Source organism: Chelonia mydas, chromosome 2 (genome assembly GCF_015237465.2).
Source record: "Chelonia mydas isolate rCheMyd1 chromosome 2, rCheMyd1.pri.v2, whole genome shotgun sequence".
Classification (NCBI taxonomy): Eukaryota; Metazoa; Chordata; order Testudines; family Cheloniidae; genus Chelonia; species Chelonia mydas.
In genome coordinates, this window is record NC_057850.1 from 259,069,725 (window position 1) to 259,086,310 (window position 16,586).

The 16,586-nt window shown below is 42.6% G+C and overlaps 1 protein-coding gene across 15 annotated transcripts in view; it reads right to left on the reverse strand.

Annotated features, from left to right (window-relative positions):
- MAP4 (microtubule associated protein 4) overlaps positions 1-16,586 on the reverse strand; it is a 278,564-nt gene that overhangs the window by 81,616 nt on the left and 180,362 nt on the right. For all 15 annotated transcript variants that reach the window (XM_043541762.1, XM_037891346.2, XM_043541771.1 and 12 more), the window contains 2 exons: positions 11,880-12,017; positions 1,280-1,411 (listed from right to left, as the gene is read on the reverse strand). In XM_043541762.1, coding sequence (XP_043397697.1) covers positions 1,280-1,411; positions 11,880-12,017 — 270 coding nt within the window. The remainder of the gene's footprint in view (positions 1-1,279; positions 1,412-11,879; positions 12,018-16,586) is intronic.

Consider the following 16,586-nt stretch of genomic DNA (forward strand, 5'->3'; position numbering starts at 1 on the left):
CTAACCTGATTCTCAACCCATTCCCTTTCAGACCACACAATGATGTCCCCACTCCTACTATTCTGACTATTCCATTCCCCTAATATTATCCTTTCATTGGTTACTCTGGCCTCCCACAGAAAATCTCAACTTCTCTTCACCTTCTCTACACCCCTGTACCCTGTGTGTCAGCCTTCATTTCCTCCTCCTCACTTCTCCTGGAAGCCTATCCACTTCTTAAAACTGCCTGTTTAAATACATCTGCCCACACTGTCTGGCTCTTTTATTCACACCTTCTTCCACACCACCCCTTATGGCTCATTCCCTAGCCTGCTGCTTTTAGTTAAAACCTCTCCCCTTAAAAACTCACTTCTACCAAAAAGCCTATCCATGTTAAGACACTAAAGAATTAAGTGCATAACATTTAAAAAGTGACTGCTATCTTTACCAGAGTGTACTTTAGAGCTTACCTTTCCGGTATTGAGAGTCTGAACTATACTGTAGGTCAAACTTAGATCATAACTTCGACTCAGCAGGGACCATAGTTTCCTCTGACTGTACAGCATGGACTACAATGATCATGGCCCATACACAATAAAATCCCCTTCCCACTGCCAGAAAACAAACACTTCTCATTTGATATCCCTGTCCTCAACCCCTGAATTCTTTAGCTAAAACAACCTGGCAAAACTGCTAAAAAATAGATTTTGTTGCTGGGTAGATACAACAGGCCCTATTCAGATTAGAAGCCCTTTGGAGAAGGCACTATGTCTTCTTTTTGCCTATACATCACTTGGCATGTCTTGTGCACTATAGTACGTATTTTAGATACCATAATATGTACACAAAATAATTGCCACTAGGGGTGGGCAAATATGCCTTCTGACAGCTTGCACTAAATCTCTCTCTGAAACCTTGATTTCCCCAAAGATTTCATAGTGCTTTAGAGCAATGCAAAGTCCTAAATGGACAATAAAATATCAGTTCCATATTGTAGACATGAAAAACCCTTGAGAGCCATTTCCTTTTGTGCATACCTTGGCAGTAGAGTTGAGCTGCACCCAGGAGACTGAATTTAAGACAGACCAGAGCAATATTTACTTTGGATGAATTCACTCTTTCGTGTTCAACAATCTTACTGGAACTTGTATATCTGGATTTACACCAGTTACTGTACAGCAGGGTTTTAGTAAGACTTTCCTTTGTAGACTCAGATCTCATAGTGGCGTTCATACAGGATTTGCCAAAATATTTAAGTCCCCAGTGAACGGTTTATGCAGGCTTTCTGGTGTCTGCTTACCTGCTGGAGGTTCATTAAGAGCGGACTTGTGTTGCTCAACAGAAGGTTCAAACACCATCAGCTCTTCCACTACAGGAATAGACACTTGTCCCATCACTTGAACACATACTTCTTCCACAGCTGGAGCAGATGCTGCAGAGATTAACAAGTATACTAAATACTGTTAGTTCTGAAGTTTGTAATTGAGGGATGACAAGAGGAAAAGCACCTAGAAACTAGATATTTTTTCCTTATGTGACTGTGTATAAGTCCTATTAGTGGTAATGACAGATACACCTTCTTGTACAAATGGCAGCAAAAGGTACAAAATACTCCAAAGTCTGCATCCTTGTCTGCACGCCTTGTTTGACACTCGCATATTACCAAAGTGTCTCAAACTACTGTAAAGTAAAACTATTTCCCCATGCTTATTTCCCCCACACTGTTACTCACACCTTCTTGCCAACTGTTGAAAATGGGCCATCCTGATTATCACTACAAAGGGTTTTTTTCTCCTGCTGATAATAGCTCACCTTAATTGATCACTCGTTATAGTGTGTATGGCAACACCCATTTTTCATGGTGTGTGTGTACATACATACATATATATATCTTCCTACTGTATTTTCCACTGCATGCATCCAATGAAATGAGCTGTAGCTCACGAAAGCTTGTGCTCAAATAAATTTGTTAGTCTCTAAGGTGCCACAAGTACTCCTCATTCTTTTTGTATTCCACTATACACCCTATTTTTAATAGAGCTAATTCCTAGTCAGGTATGCAGTCTTATAGCCTGAAAATCCACTAGGAGCATATGAGGAGGCACAGCTGGTGATCTTCTGGCATGTGGCAACGTGCAGCATGCATTAAACAGGAATGAGAATGACTTATTTAAATAGCACAATATAGAAGAATTCCTGTGTGGACACAAATACATTCAGCTGACTACACCTCTACACTTGAAAAAAGTACCATGGGATCTTCAGTGACCACATGTGCTCAGAACCTTGTTTTCCATCATATTTAAAAAAAAAAAACAGCATCTCTGGTTGCACAGTTCCCATGGCTATCTCAAGCAGGAGCAATGATTTATTCCTGACTTAGAAGGTACTACCATCAACTAAATCACTAACAGGACCTTCTTCTCTGATCCAAGCACTGGCAACGCCTGACTCTGCACTTGACAACAGAACTCAACTTGGCATGTATACAGGCTTTAGAATGTGGCTCATGGGCTCTTATTTTATTTAACAGACATCAACTGTCTCCCAGTTCCCAATGACTTCAGAAGCGCTGAAATTCTTCAAGAACACTGTTCAGTCAGTTTAAGCCCAAAATTTCAGCTTTTAAAAACAAGGGGTTTTTTGTTTTGTTTTTTTGTTTGTTTTTTTCTTTTTTTTTTTTAAACAAAACCTTAATAAAACCAAAAGAAGTATTTTCATACAGTTTATTTGGATTTAAATATTCTCCTGAAGTATTTGCTCCATATGCTACACAGCATAGTCTGAAGGCACTCAAGTCAGAACACGATAGTGACCAAAACCAAAAAAGTCTATTTTCGTTGTCCAAACTTAGTGAAATACAAAAAAAGTGAGCACCAGTATAAATGGTGGGAGGTAAATTAAGTTTTAAAACTAGATTCTTAATAATCTAAAGCAATGATACTCAGAACTTGGTTCACGAGCCAAATTAGCGATCAACATTAGCCAAAAGAGCCACAATAGCGTGACTTCATTGTTTCATTTACTATTTTATATATATATTATTCTCATAGCAAAATGACTGACCAAGTATTATTTTATCAACTACACTTGGTTAATAACATAGTAAAAGTATTCTGATCGGTTAATAACTTAGATTGGGTAATAACTAAATCATACCATGTTTTAATATCATGTGTTGCAAAGAGCCGCAGAAGACACATTAAAGAGCCGCTTGCAGCTCGAGAGCCTCAGTCTGAGGATCGCTGATCTAAAGTGTTGACAAAGGTTAAGAAATTCATTTTATAAAACTGATTTTTTAATCTGACCACCTCCTTTAATCAATGCTACAGGATTCACTTTTTCCAGCCATAGCTGATACTCTCACTATTGTGCTCGGTGATCTAGACAGCCCTACTCCTAGGTTATACCAATTATGCAGTACACTTGAGTTTCCAAAGCCAAGACATTGGCTGATATTTATTGTTCACCATTTCAGCGAGGGTATGACCCTCTCCAAAATAAATTAAATGATTGGTACAGAATATATATTACTGGGAAAGGCATACAGGTGCAAGTAGTATCGTTGCAATCTAACAAATCCTGAGGCTTGGTCTACACTACAGTTAGGTTGACGCAAGGCAGCTTATGTTGACCTAACTACAGAAGCGTCAACACTAAAATTTGGCTCCTGGAGGTGTAATTGTCCTACTACACTGACTTAACTCCACCTCCACGAGAGGCGTAGAGTCACTGTTGATGTAGTTAGGGTGACGCAGTGTCAGTGTATTACATCTACTGTTACTGGCTTTCAGAAGCCGTCCCACAATGCCCCACGCTGACAGTACAATTGATGCAAGTGCTCCCCGTGAGGATGAGCACTGCTGACACAAGAAGCAAAGCGTACATATACACAAGCAATGTAATTACTATGGTGACTGTCCGTGGACATACGTTAAGTAAACTTAATTTTGTAGTGTAGACATGGCCTCAGACCCACAGGAGGCCGTGAACAATATGAACAACAGGAGAAGGAATCATCAATAAATTGAACTTGTGAGCGCATTGGTATGACTAAAGCAAAGCTGGATCACAAGTCAGTTTTTTTTTTTATATTTGACTACTAACCACAAATAAGGATAACCCAGTTTTCGGAACTTCACATTCTGCGAGAGCAGTGGGTTATGAGGTAGTAAAGAATCATTTAATCAGCTTCTGGGCATATTTAATGCAACAGCTGTAGGTGTACTACAGGGGTTCTCACACTGGGGGTCGGGACCACTTAGGGGGTCATGAGGTTATTACATGGGGGGGAGGGTCACAAGCAGTCAGCCTCCACCCCAAACCCCACTTTACCTCCAGCATTTATAATAGTGTTAAATATATAAAAAGTGTTTTTAATTTATGAGGGGGGTTTCGCACTCAGAGGCTTGTGAAAGGGGTCACCAGTACAAAAGTTTGAGAACCACTGGTGTACTAGATTTATCATTCCCTAGCCATACAATTCAGCCAAACCCTCCCACCTCTGAATCTTCACTCATGGTGGGTTTTTGCTGGAAGCTGTGATAATATGCTAACTTCAGTAAAACGAGTTCAACCCCAGATCCCAACCCCTTCAAACTTTAGTTATGGATCTGAGCCCTTAAAGTAATCTTTAATCATCATCTTCTTTGCCTTATCCCATCAATCAGGATCGGAAGCTCTTGTTCTTTGTCTTCCAAGCTGACATCAACTTTCTTCACATCCTCCTGAGGCATCTTGAACTACCTTTTCCTAGGTCTTCCTCATGGTCTTTGTCCCATGAGTCTGACTACTAGATCTGATGCTTTCTGGCCAAAATATCTCACATATCATCGTCTCACATGACCCAGCCATCTCAGTCAATATTCCCTCAGATTTTCTATGAGGGGACTACCTGCAGAATGGCTTGTACTGTTTCAGTGCACAGCTTATCAGCTCTCATCTTACCCAACATCCAGCTGAGCATTCTTATCACAGCAGTGTGAGGAAGTAGCAGTATTTATTTCTTCCACATTGGCTAACATTTCAACCCGCACATCATGGCTGGCCTAATCACGATCGTATATACTTTGCTCTTTAGTTTACCTGGCATATTCTTATGGCAGAAATTCCTGTCAACTCCCTCAATTTACACCAGGTACTCTCCATGCACCTCCATGACATCTGTATCCACATTCCCAACATGGCTCAGGACTGAATCCAGATATTTAAATTGTCACACCGACTCACACTATACCATCTAATTTCACTAGCATCTTGTAGTCCCTCTCAACAAAGCACCACATGGATTCCAGCTGATTCATATGCCATTTTTTAAAATTCAGTTCTAGGTCCCTCTCCAGTTTGTATTTATTTTTACAGCACAACATAATGTCAGCTGCAAAAAGCATGCTCCATGGAGCCTTTGCTGTAAATGGAGATTACTTACCTTCAAGATGTGTGGTCCCTATCTGTATTCCACATATGGGTACCCTTACACTCCATGCACCTGAGACAGGAGATTTTTAGCAAGTAATCTCTGTTGGTCCATGCATATGCAGTTGCTCTCCTTGTGCTCTGAACTGAGGGCATAAAGGGCAATATCTTTCTAGTTTCCTCTCCTACAATGAATCAGATAAGATCCAAAGCAGAGGGGAAGGAGCGTGGGTATTAGAATACAGATAGGAACCACACATCTTAAAGAACCTCAGGTTTCAGGTAAGTAACCGTCTCCATTTTTTGGTCTGGATGCCTAACACTACTGACCTCACAACTGCATCTGCTGAAGAACCCTGGACTAGGGCGTAATGTTTTGTAAAGGGGTGGATGGAGCTCTAAGTAGCCACCTTACAAATGTCTGTTACTGGTAATCTCAGATGCCACTGAGGTTGCTCGGGCTCTCAGAGTGGGCCTGACCCCATCTGGAGGAAGAATACTTGTCAGCTGACAACACTGACCGATGCATCTAGAGATCCACTTAGAAAGTCTCTGAGCTGATCATTCTTGTCCTTGTAATCACTTTGCTATACCAACAGTCTTGTGTTTTCCTAACAGGTTTCACTCTTTGCGGATACAAGGCCAAGGCTGGGCTGATGTCCCAGAAGCACAGTGTCTTTTCTTTGATGGAAGCATGAGGCTTTGGGAAGAATACCAATAAGTGAATAGGTTGATTCACGTGAAACTCTGAAATTACTTTGTGGATAAATTTTGGGTTGAGGCAAAAGGAGGAGCTCTCTCTATGAAATATGATGGGTCAGCCACACATGCTACCAGTTCACTCACTAGTCTGCTTGATGTGATAGCAACTGAGAAAGCAACCTTAGTGGAAAGGTATGACATGGAACACGTAGCCATCGGTTTGAAGGGTAGTCTGGCAGGAGCTGAGAGTACTAGGCTGAGATTCCATTGTGGTGTGGGTTTAGTCCCAAGCAGGAAGGGCCTAATGAGGCCTTTCCGGAATCAAATTGCGGTAGGGTGAGTAAAGAGATTGGCCGTCTACAAGAGAATGGAAGGCATTGATTGCTGCCAGGTGAACCTTTCATGAAGTAATGGAAAGTCCTGACATTTTGAGGGACAGAAGATAGCCTAAAACTACAGGGGTATCTGCTGATTCTAGTGATAACTACTTCCACTGTGACAAGGTAGAGAATGCCTCCATTTAGCTAAACCACATTTTATAGTGGAGATTTTTCTGCTGTGATTGAGGAGTTTGGACAGCCTTTGAACATGATCATTCCTGGTCTGACACCCATTCAAATACCAGGCTGAGAGATAAACAGGGTCTGAGTTGGGATGTCTCATCCTGCCCTTCTCTTGAGTCAACAAATCCAGATGAGAGTATGTGGGGGATGACATTTGTAGAAGCTCTGGAAATCAAAATTGTCTGGGACAATTGGGTATGAGGAGGATAAACCTGGCCTTGTTATGGAGAATTTTCCAGAGAACCTATGGTTGCAGTGGGATGAGAGGAAACAGGTACCTTAGATGATCCGTCCAGGATAACAGAAGGGTATCCCTGGAGTCTTGGCCTACTGCTGCTCTGGATCAGTAGAGACTGAATTTCTTGTTTGCTTGGAAGGTGAACAGATCCTAAGATGGTGTTCCCCACTGCGTGAAGATTTCAGTCAAGACAGAATTGTGAATTTCCCACTCATGGTCTGCGAAGTGCCTGCCAAGATCGTCTGCCAGAGTATTCTGCACACATGGTAGGCATGTTGCTGAATGCGATATGGTTCTTGATACACCAGTTCCATAACTTCACTGCCTCTAAACAGAGGAGAAGATCTCGTCCACCCTGTTTGTTTATATAAAAGACTGTCATGTTGTCCAACACTATCTGGATGCGACAGAATCCTATGAGGTGGAGGAATTCTTTGCAGGCTAGGCAAACTGCCCTCATGTCCAGCAGATTGATATTCATTCTAGCCTCCCTAGTGCATTGTGCAGTGAGATTGTCCATATGGGCTCCCCATCCTATGAGGGATGCATCCGTGATTATGGTTGTGTCAGTTGTGGATGGAAGCCAGGGAACTCCCGTTTGTACCTGGTCAGGTTTTGTCCATCATATGAGAGAGGCTCTGACCTTTTGTGGGATTGTTACCAGATAAGGATAACCTGAACACCACTATGAGTAAACAGACGGAAGCCAGGCCTGCAGGCAACTGGAGTCTGGCAAACAGCATTATATGTGTACATGCAGCCATGTGGCCTAGTAAGGAAAGACAGACCCTGATTGTGGTGTGACGTCTCAGGGTGACTTGATCTATCAAGTATCAGAGGGGTAGCCATGTTAGTCTGTATCCACAAAAACAACAAGGACTCCGGTGGCACCTTAAAGACTAACAGATTTATATGGGCATAAGCTTTCGTGGGTAAAAAATTTTGTGCATCTGAAGTAGTGGGTTTTTTACGCACAAAAGCTTATGCCCAAATAAAACTGTTAGCCTTTAAGGTGCCACCGGACTCCTCGTTGTTTTTGATTTATCGAGATGGCCATAGACTGAAATCTCTCTACAAGGAAGTAGGTCTTTCCTGAGGAGAAGTCGAGGATTGCTCCTTTGAAATCTACAGTCTTCGTGAGAATCAAAGTGGACTTTTCTTTGTTTACACGGATCCCCAATGACTTCAGAAGGTGCAGTAAGAATATGGTCACCAACTGGACCTCCTGGCTTGATCTGCCCATTAGTAGCCAGTTATCCGATACAGGAAGATGGTATAGTTGTCATCTCATCATATGGAAGCTGGTCCATACCCTTGATCATCTTTGTTGCCCTTCTCTAAACATTTTCCAGTTCCACCAGATCCTTTCTGAGATGGGCAACCAGAACTGGACACAATATTCAAGGTGTGGGCACAACATGGATTTATACAGTGGCATTATGATATTTTCTATCCCTTTCCTAATAGTTCCTAACATGCTGTTAGCTTTTTTGACCACTGCTGTGCATTGAGAGAACTAGCCACAGTGACTCCAAGATCTCTCTCTTGAATGGTAACAGTTAATTTAGACAGGTTTTAGAGTAACAGCCGTGTTAGTCTGTATTTTGGAGGTGGGGGGGTGAGAAAACCTTGATTATCATACACATTGTGAAGAGAGTGGTCACTTTGGATGGCCAATTCCAGCAGGAGAGTGAGTTTGTGTGTGGGGGGGGGGAGGAGGGAGGGGCAGAGGGTGAGAAAACCTGGATTTGTGCTGGAAATGGCCCAACTTGATTATCATACACATTGTAAGGAGAGTGATCACTTTAGATAAGCTATTACCAGCAGGAGAGTGGGGTGGGAGGAGGTATTGTTTCATGGTCTCTGTGTAATGTCTTCTGCAGTTTCCACAGTACGCATCCGATGAAGTGAGCTGTAGCTCACGAAAGCTTATGCTCAAATAAATTGGTTAGTCTCTAAGGTGCCACAAGTACTCCTTTTCTTTTTAGTTAATTTAGAACCCATCATTACATATGTGTAGTTAGGATTATTTTTTCCAATGTGCATTACTTTGCCCTTATCAACATTGAATTTCATCTGCTATTTTGTTGCCCAATCATCCAGTTTTGTGAGATCCCACTGTAACTCTTCACAGTCTGCTTTGTATTTAACTATCTTGAATAATTGTATAATCATCTGCAAACATTGCCACTTCACTGTCCACTCCATTTTCCAGAGACATATTCATTCATTTATTAATGAATATGTTCAACAGCACAGGTCCCACAAATAGCAACAGGAAGACGCCTGTTCTACCAGCAGTGCCATTAGTTCTTGCGGAAGAATGCTCTAAGTTGTGGGTGCAGTACGGGAGGATCTTCTCCTCAAAGTGGTTTCTGGAAATCACTCTAAGAAGGACCAGGCCCAATAGAAGAGGGGATTGTGAATAGGGAAGAACGAAAATATCCTTCAACAAGGTAAGGGTTTCATTCCTTCCTGTAGTTCAAGAAGTCCAAGGTGGGGATTGATGGATCCAAGCATCCAATGGTCTGTACTTAGCGGATCCCAGTCAGAGGTGTGGAAACCATCAAATGGGGGTCCAATGTGGAATTCTGAGACAAGACTGGCTGGTGCCAATTTTTAGGCTTGTGGAACAGAGCTGGACCCAGTACCATCAGACCCTCCTTCCTTTGTGCCTTTCATTCTTGGATGGAAGGTTTATGTAGATCTAATTCCTCAGGACCTGTGGATGAGGACTCAACCAACTTGGACAAAAATAGGGAGGGATACTTTTTTTTTTTCTCCTTTTTCTTTCTTTTTAAAGAGACAGATCCAGGACAGGCATCTGTTCTTTTGCCTATAGTAATGTCCCCTACTCTTTTGAGAGGGGTTCTTAGGCTTAACTGTTTTGGCCTCCACTCCAGAACTCATGCTCAGAAGGGCACTGCTTGCAATCTAAGGCTCCTGTACCGGGGGTTCTCCCTGGCCTGGGTCCAACTGGAGTCTGTCTCATGGCCTTCTCTATGAACTGTTTCTGCAGATGGAACTCTTGTGCCTCATGGTTTGAGGAGGGAAGGAGCAGCAGAAGCTGCACTTGGCAGTGATGTGAGCCTCTCCAAGGCAGTGCTGGTGTTCATCATTGATGGAGAAGAAATGGGATCTGAAAATACAGTTATTAAGCCCCTGGATACTTGACATATTCCTTCTCCACGGGGAGAAGCTTCCCGAGACGGGGAGCTATACTAACTATACTAGCTATAAAAACATTAACACAGTCTAAATTTACTAAAAACTATTTACAATATATATTTACAAGTATTGACAGTAGAGGAAGACCATAACGGACACAGAATTCTGACAATCTATGTGGCGGTAAGAAGGAATTGGAGATGTGTCAGTCCACGCTGCCCTTTATGCCCTCAGTTCAGAGTACACGGAGAGCAACTGAGCGTGCAGAGACCAACAGAATCACAGAATCATAGAATATCAGGGTTGGAAGGGACCTCAGGAGGTCATCTAGTCCAACCCCCTGCTCAAAGCAGGACCAATCCCCAATCAAATCATCCCAGCCAAGGCTTTGTCAAGCCTGACCTTAAAAACTTCCAAGGAAGGAGATTCTACCACCTCCCTAGGTAACGCATTCCAGTGTTTCACCACCCTCCTAGTGAAAAAGTTTTTCCTAATATCCAACCTAAACCTCCCCCACTGCAACTTGAGACCATTACTCCTTGTCCCGTCCTCTTCTACCATTGAGAATAGTCTAGAACCATCCTCTCTGGAACCACCTCTCAGGTAGTTGAAAGCAGCTATCAAATCCCCCCTCATTCTTCTCTTCCGTAGACTAAACAATCCCAGTTCCCTCAGCCTCTCCTCATAACTCATGTGTTCCAGACCCCTAATCATTTTTGTTGCCCTTCGCTGGACTCTCTCCAATTTATCCACATCCTTCTTGTAGTGTGGGGCCCAAAACTGGACACAGTACTCCAGATGAGGCCTCACCAATGTCGAATAGAGGGGAACGATCACGTCCCTCGATCTGCTCGCTATGCCCCTACTTATACATCCCAAAATGCCATTGGCCTTCTTGGCAACAAGGGCACACTGCTGACTCATATCCAGCTTCTCATCCACTGTCACCCCTAGGTCCTTCTCTGCAGAACTGCTGCCTAGCCATTCGGTCCCTAGTCTGTAGCTGTGCATTGGGTTCTTCCGTCCTAAGTGCAGGACCCTGCACTTATCCTTATTGAACCTCATCAGGTTTCTTTCGGCCCAGTCCTCCAATTTGTCTAGGGCCCTCTGTATCCTATCCCTGCCCTCCAGCGTATCTACCACTCCTCCCAGTTTAGTATCATCCGCAAATTTGCTGAGAGTGCAATCCACACCATCCTCCAGATCATTTATGAAGATATTGAACAAAACCGGCCCCAGGACCGACCCCTGGGGCACTCCACTTGACACCGGCTGCCAACTAGACATGGAGCCATTGATCACTACCCGTTGAGCCCGACAGAGACTACTTGCTACAGATTTCCAGTCTCAGGTGCAAGGAGTGGAATCCACATAAGGACCACCACTCAAAGAATATGACACGGTGTTCATTACAATCACAAATAGGAATGGGCCTAAAGCTGATCCTTTATATAGACCTACTCTCACAGTGAAGGACTCATTATAGCCACAGCTGGTTATCACTATTGTGCTACCCTCGTACATATCCAGTGTGCTCTTCCTCCACTCATCAGGCATTTTTCCAGTACAGAGAATTACACTGAAAAAATTCATCACCACCACTCCCTCATGACCAAATACTTTAAATGACTCAATTGGTACACCATCCAGTCCCACTGCCTTCCTGTGTTTCATCATCTTTCGTATTGTCAGTCTCCACCATCATGATAGGTTTTGTGAAGTTGTTGCTTGTGCATACTTCCCTACATGGTTTCTTCAAAATCTTAAATCCATCACCAAATAATCCATCACCAAGACAGACCCACAGATCTTACCTGTTGGTTCAACCTGCGGTGTGTCAGTAGCTTTGGTCTCTCCTGTAGGCTCTGTTAGTGCAGAAGGAACAGCAGCAGGTGCAGCAGCCACTGGACTTGGCAAATATTGTTCTGATACATCAGCTAACCTGGTGGGTTCTAGGTACACAAAAGGAATTTTTGTTCATTACACGTGAGTGAATTTGGAAACACTACCTGTATATAATGTGAGCTCTTTTGATAAGGGTCTGCGACTTTGCATGCATTTGTACCATGCCTAGTAACATAACAATAGAGGCCACTGGACACTACTGTAACACAAAATTAAATATACTACTACTACTCAAAAAGAAAAGGAGTACTTGTGGCACCTTAGAGACTAACCAATTTATTTGAGCATAAGCTTTCGTGAGCTACAGCTCACTTCATCGGATGCTGTAGCTCACGAAAGCTTATGCTCAAATAAATTGGTTAGTCTCTAAGGTGCCACAAGTCCTCCTTTTCTTTTTGCGAATACAGACCAACACGGCTGTTACTCTGAAACCTACTACTACTCAAATACTGAAATAAGGAAGTTTGGTTCTACTCTGAAAAGTGACTCTAAAAATACCATTACGGTGTTCCACACTCATGACATCTCAGGATATGTCTACACAGTGAGCAGCAGCACGTGGCGGCAAGTCCCAGAGCCGGAGTTGACCAATCTGGACTTTGAGAGGCTTGGGCTACTGCGCTAAAAATAGCTATTATAGATTTTGCAGTTTGGGCTGGAGCTTGGGCTCTCAAACCCGCCCCTGACCACAGGCTTCTGAATCTGAGCTCCAGCCGGAGCCACTTCATCTACAACAGCTATTTTTAGTGCAGTAGCCCAAGCCCTGCAAACCCAAGTCTGTTGACCCAGGTTCTGAGACTTGCTGCCAGGGGCAGCTGCTTGCTGCAGAGATGTACCTTTAATGACTCAAACAAGTTTACTCCATTTATAAGACTTTTTCTAGCTGCAACCACAACACTCAACTTGGAATCTGGAGTAAAGCTAGATTCTTTCTGGCTTACTCACCACAACCAATAATGACGATTCTGCAGGTCAAATTCCATTACACCTGTGCAAATTAGTGCAATTCTCCTCTCAGTTATACCTGTGCAGTCCCACTGTCTCCTGAGTGTCACAACAATATGGTACAGCACATGGCTGTGAAAATGGAACTTAGTTAAAAATTGGTGAACATGCATGCACCAGAATCACATTTGTTGGTTCTCCCTGCTGCACTGACCCTGCAGGGTTAACAGGAATAAAATCTAGTAAACGAACACGTCACTGAAGTCAGCAGACCTGACTGTCAACAGGCACAAGCGGTAGATACATTGAGTGAGAAGGTGCAATTTTTACAGGGATCCTTTTCAGGAGTAAGCTATGTCCACCCAATGAATTATTTTAGCATTCTGGAAAAGGCACAGTAACCTTGAACACCTATTCCTTATATTAGTAATGCATTTACTGCACCTTCACAGGTACAGAAGTAAGTGTAGGAGGTAGATACAAACTGCTCTACAAGAAAGGTGATCACTGAACCTATTTTGTCTCACACAGACCCCTGCCCAGATCTGCCTTGCATATCTTATGTGAATGAACTAGGAGCACCCAAGATCTATTGGTTAATTAGATCTCCCTATGGACCCAATTATGGTTAAATACAGACACTCTAGTACCGCAAGACACCTATTAACTAGGCTGTTCTAATTCTTCAAGTCAAGAGAGGAATGTTCATGACAAACTATAGGGATATGTGTACCTGTCTTTCCATGTTATATTATGCTGTCAAAGGAAAGACTGGATATAGAACTGGAGGCAGTGATTACTAAGGCTTCATAATACAACTACAAGAAAACATTACATCTGCAACAGCCACCTAAAAACATCAAGGTAGAAGTTACTAGCATAAAATAAATTAATCAGAAAGCCTTCAAAAGAGATTTTCTGTTCATTAAGGGGTTCATTTTCCACTTCATATCTGACCCTTGACTATTGAGCCACCAGGGTGAGAACTGGGGGAGGTGCTGCTAACAGAAAGGAAAGTATTGGTAAGAAATGTTTTGTTTTACAGCCCAGCTTTTCCCACAATACTTGACATCTGGGAAGGAGTGAGCAGTGAACAGTTGTAGGGAGGGTTATAGAAAAGATCAGAAAAAGAAAAATCTTATCCCCTCCCCCACCTATATTTGGTCAAAGGGCAAAATCATTTCCGGGACTCTGCCTGCAGTACCTTCCTGCTGAAGGATATCTGTGCAGAGGACAAGAAGTCCACTTTGTAGTGCATGACAAAGGTTCTAGCATTTGACCAGGTTGCTGCCCTACACATTTCTGCTGCAAATGCATTAGCTCTTTCTGCCCATGAGGTTGCCAGGGATCACATGGTATGTGCCCAGACCCCTTCTGGAACCAGAATCTCTGATGTCTTGTACACTTCCACAATGCATAGTTTAATCCACAGGATTTACAAACTCTGAGTCCTTGGAATTTCAGATGAAAGGATACATACAGGGCACCTGATCTCCTCATCTGACTGTACACCTGAGGTAAATTTTCAGAGGTTTTCTGAAATCTAAGGTGTGCCACGTCCTCCTTGGTGGGATGCTCTGGTCTTGGACAGAACAATGGTAGAACCACCTCTTTAGAAGCATGGAAAAAAAAGTTCACCTTCGGGATAACCAATTCCCGAGTTCCATGTACCACCCTGTCCTCGTGAAACAAGCAATAAGGCTCCTGCATTGGGTGCTGCCAGCTCTGACACTCGCCTGGCGGACCTGATGGCTATCAGAAAACAAGTTTTGATGGAAAAATACAACACTGACATCAGTGGTTTGAAGGGATGGTTTGTGAAGGAGCTCAGTACAAATGACAAGTCCCACTGGGAAAATGAGGTCTAATCACTGGCTTGGCTAACCAGACTGCTTGGGAATTGTCATCCAGAGAATCCACAGATCCTGTGAACATCACGCTACTATGTGCGGACACCTGAAGCAAAATGATGCAGGGTTGGAGACCTTTGTCAAAGCTTTCTTGGAGAAAATCCAGGATAGCTAGGGTTTGCTTCATGTTCCTGGCACCAGCCACAAAACTCAGTCCAGATTGAGGAGTATGCTTTCAAATGTTGATACTCTTCTAGAAGAAAGAAGTGTTCGTTCTTTGGAGGACACATCCAACGATACTAGTGCTTTCCTCTCAATAGCCAGGATGTTAGATGCAGCCAGTTCAGGTCCAGATGAAGCAGAGGACCTTGTGAGAGGATGTCTTATGTGTTTGGGAGCTGTAGTAGCGGTCCCAGTTTCAACTCTATCAGGTCTGAAACTTAGTGTCTCCCTGGCCATAATGAACATTCAGAGGACAAGGCTATGATAATGGCACCGATATGAGAGGATGCATTTCTGGCGTGCAAGTTGGATTGCTGGAGGAAAATCCACAAGCCTTTTTTGTTCCGTGTGCATGCCACAGCCTTAAGTTGATTTTATGTGATATGGCCAAGTCTTCTGTAGAAGCTATTTCTTTTTTAGGTTTGCTGCAACGCATTTACATGCTCTTTTCAGCTTCCACTCAACAATGGCAAATATTCAAAGCACATGTCAGTGGTATTACTGTTAAGCCTCTATCTGAGGCACGTTGGGAAAGCACAGTAGAAAGTGTAAAAACGTTGAGATATCAATCTGAGGAAGTTTACAAAGCACTGGTTGCTATTTCGGAAGAAGACAGAGATCCAAAAGCTAAAAGTGAAGCACAGTCATTGGCCTCTGAAATATCCAGCTTCAAGTTTCTAACATCTGTCGTAATCTGGTATGACATTCTTGTTAAAATCTCAAGTGTAAGCAAAATAATGCATCTTGATTCAACACTTACCTTGCTAAACAACACACAAGACTTTTTAGTGAAATACAGAGAAACTGGATTCAAAGCAGCACAGGTTACAGCAAGAGAGTTTGCAGAGGCACGTGGTGTAGAACCAAAATTTCCATGTCCGAAAAATGACAAGAGTTTCGAGGAAAAAACGGCAAGCAGAATATGAAGGAGCAGATTAGCCCACAGAAGATCCAGAAAAGAAATTTGAGGTTGAATTTTTTAATGTTGTGATGGATAAAGCAATATCTGCTGTTGATGAAAGGTTTAATACCTTACAAGCACACCATGAACAATTTGGATTTTTGTATGACATAACTAAATTCAACGAAATAGGAAAACAAGAGCAGCTAATGACAAACTGCAAGAACCTAGAGAGCCTCCTGAAGCACGGTGATAGTTTTGATTTAAATGGACTTGAACTCTACGAAGAATTGAGTACATTGTCATCAGTGTTGCCACATGCAAAGTCGGTGATGGACATTGTACAGTTTTATCATACCACCAAACTTGTTGACATAAATCCTAATGTGTACATTGCCACTCATATTCTACTGACAATTCCTGTAACAGTGGCATCAGGGGAACGGAGTTTCTGAAAACTAAAGCTCATTAAAAACTATCTCCGCTCTACAATGAGTCAGGAATGCTTGACTGGTCTTGCTATTCTTGCAACTGAACAAGACATCACTTCATCTTTGTCATACAATGACATTATTACTGATTTTGCAGCCAAAAAAGCCAGAAAGATTGCTTTTAATTAAAAGCAAATCCTTGTTTCAATACCTCTTCATAGTAATTTTCAATAAAATGTTGACAAATTTAAAAAATTATATTATTTG